The 6,000-nt window shown below is 57.6% G+C and overlaps 1 protein-coding gene across 1 annotated transcript in view; it reads left to right on the forward strand.

The window, feature by feature from the left end:
- The window catches only part of EDC4 (enhancer of mRNA decapping 4), a 57,929-nt gene that overhangs the window by 45,779 nt on the left and 6,150 nt on the right, over positions 1-6,000 (forward strand). Inside the window, exons 22-24 of the mRNA XM_032788496.2 lie at positions 593-773; positions 1,727-1,882; positions 2,934-3,049. Coding sequence (XP_032644387.1) covers positions 593-773; positions 1,727-1,882; positions 2,934-3,049 — 453 coding nt within the window. The remainder of the gene's footprint in view (positions 1-592; positions 774-1,726; positions 1,883-2,933; positions 3,050-6,000) is intronic.

Genomic DNA, 6,000 nt, shown 5'->3' on the forward strand with positions numbered 1-6,000 from the left:
CCACTTCCCCTCCTGAGGTAGAGGAAGTGCCATGGTGCTAGCCTGTGGATGGTGGTGCACCCCCCAAAGAATGCATTGCTCCATCATAAGTGACTGAGGTCAGCTGTTTAAATCCAGGATTTTCCTCTTCTCTGCCAGCAGAGACCTGCCTCCTCTAAGTCTTGTAGGCAGCTGCAAGGATCCAGCGAGAGGGGGCTAGGCTCTGGTTTGCACATCATCTTTGGAGAGCAAAGGCTTTGGAGTTAGACAGCCTGGGAAGGTCTGGGCAAGGTTCGCTCCCAATCAGCTCAATCTCTGAGGGAACCTGGGACATGGTGCGTTTTGCTGTCTCATCAGTGTGCTCCTGTAAAGGCAAAATGCTGATCCTGTTGGAGATGGGGGGAATTTTGCCACTTGGCTTCCGTGAGGCCTGGGACTGGCCCTGAATCATATCCTGGTTGTGTTGAGCTTTGCTCCTTGGCTTAAGTGGTGGGTGAACTGGCCCTGGGTTTCCCTAGCAGGGCTCAGGCTCTCTGCTGACCTCTGATCTCGGTACCAATGCGGTGGCCAGTGGTGTCACAGGGTATCATTTGTCTGCCTTGTCTGCGAACAGGTGACTGCCGAGTGCCAGGATGAGCTGATGTCTCTACTGCGGAGCCAACAGAGGGAGCTCATGGAGCTGAGACAGAACCAGATGGAACTAATGCAGAGACTCACTGACCACCTGGATGCTGTGCAGAGCTCCCTCATGGGTCACATGGAACGAGTGATTGATTCCCAGCAAGAACAAGAGCGTATCCTTCTGGCAAACTCCTCTTGAGGCGAGCATGCCAGAGGGCGGGCCCTTCTGGGGTGAGCGGTGCTGCACGAGAGACGTGTTTCCCATCAGTCCCAGCAGCCATATGTCTACACCATAAAACCACCTCAGAGTTCAGCAGTCACTGCTCAGGGGTCCCAGGGCTGGAATGGGGGCTGCTGTGGGCCGAGGTTGGGGGGCACTAGAAGAGCTGTGTGGAGTCACAGGGCTGGGAATGGGGGGGTGCTGTGGGTCAGAGTTGGGGGCACCAGAAGAGCTGTGTGGGATTCCAGGGCTGGGATGGGGGGGATCCTGCAGGCTGGGGTTGGGGGCACGAGAAGAGCTATGTGGGTCCCTGGAATGGGATGGGATGGAGGGATGCTGTGCGGGGTCCCAGCACTCGAATCGCAGGGATGCTGTGCGGGTCCTCGGGGTAGGGTGGTGCGGGGTTGGGGGGCACCAGAAGAGCTGTGGGGGGATGCTGTGCAGGGTCTCGGGGCGGGGGTGGGAGGATGCTGTGCGGGGTTGGGGGGCACCAGAAGAGCTGTGGGGGGATGCTGTGCGGGGTCGGGGGAGATGCTGTGCGGGGCCCCAGGGCTGGGGTCGGGGGAGATGCTGTGCGGGGTTGCTGACCAGCCTGCTCTGCACCTGGTTCAAGTTACTGCTCTTGATCCTGCTCTTGATCCTTTCTGGAGAGCAAGAGGGAAATGTCGTTGCTTTCTGTTTCCCTGAGCCCTCCGGTGACCTGTTTGCTGGCAGGTGAGGTTATAAGATCTAACACGGCCGTATCCTGGAGTCCTCTGTTACCGAAGGCCCAGGCTAGCTCTTCTGGAAGCTGCAGTGGTGCAGGAGATAGTGTGTCCGGCCAGTGCCCATCACCAGGGGGTAGGAGTGCCGGGATTGGAGAGGGCAACTCCTGGAGGCTGTTGCTCCTTAACATGTGACCTCCAGAGCGGAGGCTGGACCGAGCTCTTACAGAGGGGCAGCAGCGGAACGGGCAGCTCCAGGAGCACCTGTCCCAGCAGCTCTCGCAATCCCTCTCCACTGCTGCATGCAATCGCCTGGAGAGGACCATCCGCGAGGAGATGAAGAAGACGGTGCCCCAGTGTAAGTGCCGGTGCTGGGTAGTTTGTACAGCATCGGCCCAGCAGGTAGCTGGGAAGCCGCATGCCGCGGGGCGGCGATAGATGGCGCAGGACTGTGGATGCGGCATGCTTAGCCCTGCCAACCTCCTGGCATCACACGTCTCTGGAGACGGGGAGCTGTGACGGGCTCGCAGGAGCTCCTGAGGGAGAGATGTGCCGCTCAGGAAGGCGTCTACATGCCAGGTGCTATCAAAGACAGTTATGGCATCATAGTATAGACACAAAGTAGAGCGAGGAGGGTTTTTCCATTGCCATGGGAGCTTCGTCTCCCCAAGCAACAGTAAGTAGGTGGACAGAAGCATTTGTCCATCAACCTAGCCCAGTGGTGGGCAAACTATGGCCCAGGGGCCACAACTGGCCCTCGAGCTCCCTCTGGGGAATGAGGTCCAGGGCTTGCCCCGCTCTGGCACGTAGGGGCAGCCAGAGGGCTCTGTGCGCTGCCCCCGCTCCAATGAGAGCTGCAGGGGCGGCGCTGCCTGGCCACACCTCTGCATAGGAGCTGCAGGGGGGACATGCTGCTGTTTCTGGGAACTGCTTGAGGTAAGCACTGCCTGGAGCCTGCACCTCAACCTCCTCCCTTGCCCCAACCTCCTGCCTGAGCCCTGATCCCCCTCCTGCCCTCTGAACTCCTCAGTCCCAGCCCGGAGTGCCCTCCTGCACCCCCAACCCCTCATCCCCAGCCCCACCCCAGGGCCTGCACCCCCAGAGGGGGGAGTCCTGCAGCCCAACCCCCAATTTCATGAGCATTCATGGCCCTCCATACAATTTCCGTACCCAGATATGGCCCTTGGTTTGCCCACGCCTGACCTAGCCACATAGGCAGCAGACAATAGGTCGGCAGAGCTGTGGTGCTCGAGGGTGGATTTTTCACACCCCTGAGGACGATGAGGTTTTGTGTGTAGACCAGGCCTGAGGTGATACTGGGTGCCATGGCCCCCTCCCATTGCCCAGCAAGGGAAAAGCCAAAGCACTCGGGTGAACCCGGGTCACCGTTTCCTTTGTGTCATGCCCAGGTATTTCCAAGAGCCTGGACCCTGTCACTGGCCAGCTGAGCAATACGATTGCTGCCAAGCTCACAGCTGTCGAGGGGACATTGAAGGAAAACGTCACCAAGCTAGTGAAATCAAAGGTAAGGCCCAGACCAACAACTGCCTAGCCATCCTGCATTCCCCTTCTGGGGTGAGCCACCCGCAGCGGACACGTAACCTGCCCCTCGGTGGGGGCTGAACACGGTTTAGCTGCAAGCGTAGGCAGATGAGACCCCTTGTCAGGATTGTTGTGGAGCCAGTCTCCGCTCCTTAGGCCTTGCTGTGCCTAGTTTCCTTGTCCAGGACGGCTCTGTGTGTTTGAACGCACAGCCAGCGACCATTCCTGAACGTGCCTTCGCCTGCCCCGGGAGCTGAAACCAGGCTCAGCTGAAAACAAGCTGTGCCTCGGTGTCGGGAACAGCCCCAGTGCAGCCAGCCTGGGTCAGCAAGTCTGCTGCTCCTGCACTTCACCCCCAGCCAGTGGGAGCCGTTGGCATGTGCAAGTGACGGGTGGCCCGTTTGCTGTCCCTTCTAGCACCAAGGCTGTCTCTCAGCGTGAGCAGGCAACAGGAATCCGGATGGGAGAAGGGTGTTTGACACTTTGCGTTGTCATCTCTCCGTCCCTTCGCTCAGATCTAGCCGGGTGGAGACGTGGTGATCCGGGGCCAGGGGAAGCTGCCCTGTCCCTCGTCACATGAGTGTTTGGGGGTGTTTTTCCCAGTGCAGTTTAGCTGCATTTTTCCAAGTGGAATCTCCAGTTTCCTGCCCGTATGTTGAATCAGAGCCCCATCCGCGTAATTCCTCTCTGCTCATGAGCATTTCAGCCGCCTCGAGTGTCTGACAAGCTCGCGACGCCCTGTCAGACTAATCACTAATGAAGATGTTAAACTGGGAACTAACCCCACCTCCTGGGGTCCCCCAGGACTTGGCACAGTGCCATTTTATTCATTCATTTGCCCACACCACCAAAGTTCACATGCTGCCATGATCCTTGGTTTATGGCCGTCCAGCCGCTTTCTGTCAGACTGTGTTGGTCTGAGTCAGCGGTTCTCAAACTGTGGGTTGGCCAGGGCCAGTATTAGACTTGCTGGGACCTGGGGCTTGGGCTCCGTCCCCCTCATCCCCCACCCAGAGCAGTGGGGCTCTGGCTCCGGCCCCCTCCCCCGGGATCATGTAGTAATGTTGTTGTCAGACGGGGTTGCGGTGCAGTGAAGTTGAGAACCCCTGGTCCAAGCTAACCTGAGTGAATTCCCAGAGTCCTAGTTCATACTGCTCCGTGCTTGCATTCCCAATGGGCAGCAATTTTCCTCCCTTAGAGTGGGGTTGCTGTGTGTGTGGAAGATCACTGCTGTGTTTGCTCCTCTTTGCTCCTTCAGCTCTGTTCTCACTGCTGCTGGCCAGCTCTCTACAGCTTCCTGCCTCAGCAGGAGCTAGCGGGTTAAGGGGGAAGAGCCTCACCTTCGTGGCCCAGGGCAAATGGATGTAGGCAGATGTAGGGGCATTGCCAGCAGATCGAGGGACATTATCATTCCCCTCTATTCGACATTGGTGAGGCCTCATCTGGAGAACTGTGTCCAGTTTTGGGCCCCACACTACAAGAAGGATGTGGAAAAATTGGAAAGAGTCCAGCGGAGGGCAACACACAAATGATTAGAGTGGCTGGAGCACATGACTTTGAGGAGCGGCCGGAGGGAAACTGGATTGTTTAGTCTGCAGAAGAGAAGAGGTGAGGGGGGATTTGATAGCTGCTTTCAACTACCTGAAAGGGGTTCCAGAGAGGTGGATCTAGACTGTTCTCAAGTGGTGGCAGATGACGGAACAAGGAGCCAATGGTACCCAGTTCAGTGGGGAGGTCTAGGTTGGCTATTAGGAAAACACTACTTTCACAAGGAGGGTGGTGAAGACTGGAATGGGTTACCTAGGGAGGTTGGTGAATCTCCTTCCTTAGAGGTTTTTCACAGTCAAGCTGTGACAAAGCCCGGCCTGAGATGATTTAGTTGGGTGATTGTCTGCTTTGAGCAGGGGGTGGACTGCATAGCGCCTGAGGTCCTCTCCAACCCTGACTATTTATGATCGATACGGGGGGTGGGGGGTTAACTGCTTCTGGCTTGCCAGGGGCTGCAGATGGCAGGGGGAGGCGAGTGCCTCATCCTACAGTGTGCAGCACGAAAATGCTAAGCTTCGGGTCTTGTTGTGTTTTTGCAAGAACCTGACGATGCCTTGGAGGGCAGCTGCCGGATGCTCTGAGGGGCCCACCAGTCGCGTACAGGGAGGCCGTTCCAAACGCGTCGTGTGTGCCAGCATTTGAGAAGAGCTGCCAGTCCATGTTTCCATCCAGCAAATCAACGACACCTTCAGGGCAAGGCAGGGGACCAGGAATGTGGTCCTGTTGGAAACAGAGATCTGCCATCGTGTAGTGCAGATCCTCGTCAGAGAGCTTATGGAGCATTAACTGCTCTCACCGGCACTCCATGAGAAGGAAGTTAACCGCTTTCTACAGTGGGAAACTGAGGAAGGGTGAGGGGAGCTGGAGACGAACATTTAAGAGCTCAGATTAGATCTGGTTGTACCTGCTCGAGTCCCGTTTCAGACTGCTGGGCCTTGTCTTTAGTTCTGGCAGCAGTTAAGCCCACTGTGACAGCCATGTTCTCTGCTCAGCTGCAGCGGCAGGACGCGTGGTCCACGCTGGCGGAGCCCTGTCTGCAGGATGCTGCATGAGGAAGTGAGCTCCTGGGCAACCCAGATGGCTAGCGGGACTGTTGCAGGCGTTGCCACCAGGGGGCTCTCGTCCCTGGCAATCTGCACCCCAGCGATGCCGAGCCTGGAGCTTGCTCCGCAGCGTGCTTCCTCGACCAGCTCAACGGCACTGCTTGACTCCAGTCATTCCGCCAGTGAACGTTCCCCAGGCCGGCAGGCCCCCTCCCTTCTTGCGAGCTCCCAAAGGCTGCTGCTCTTTGCAGAGCTGCGTCCCATTGCTTTTGATAGAACCATCCATGTCTGAACCACAAAATCAGATCACGACATAGCCCCTTGAATCCTCATTGCTGGCCTC

The sequence above is a fragment of the Chelonoidis abingdonii genome, chromosome 19 (genome assembly GCF_003597395.2).
Source record: "Chelonoidis abingdonii isolate Lonesome George chromosome 19, CheloAbing_2.0, whole genome shotgun sequence".
NCBI classification, from domain to species: Eukaryota; Metazoa; Chordata; order Testudines; family Testudinidae; genus Chelonoidis; species Chelonoidis abingdonii.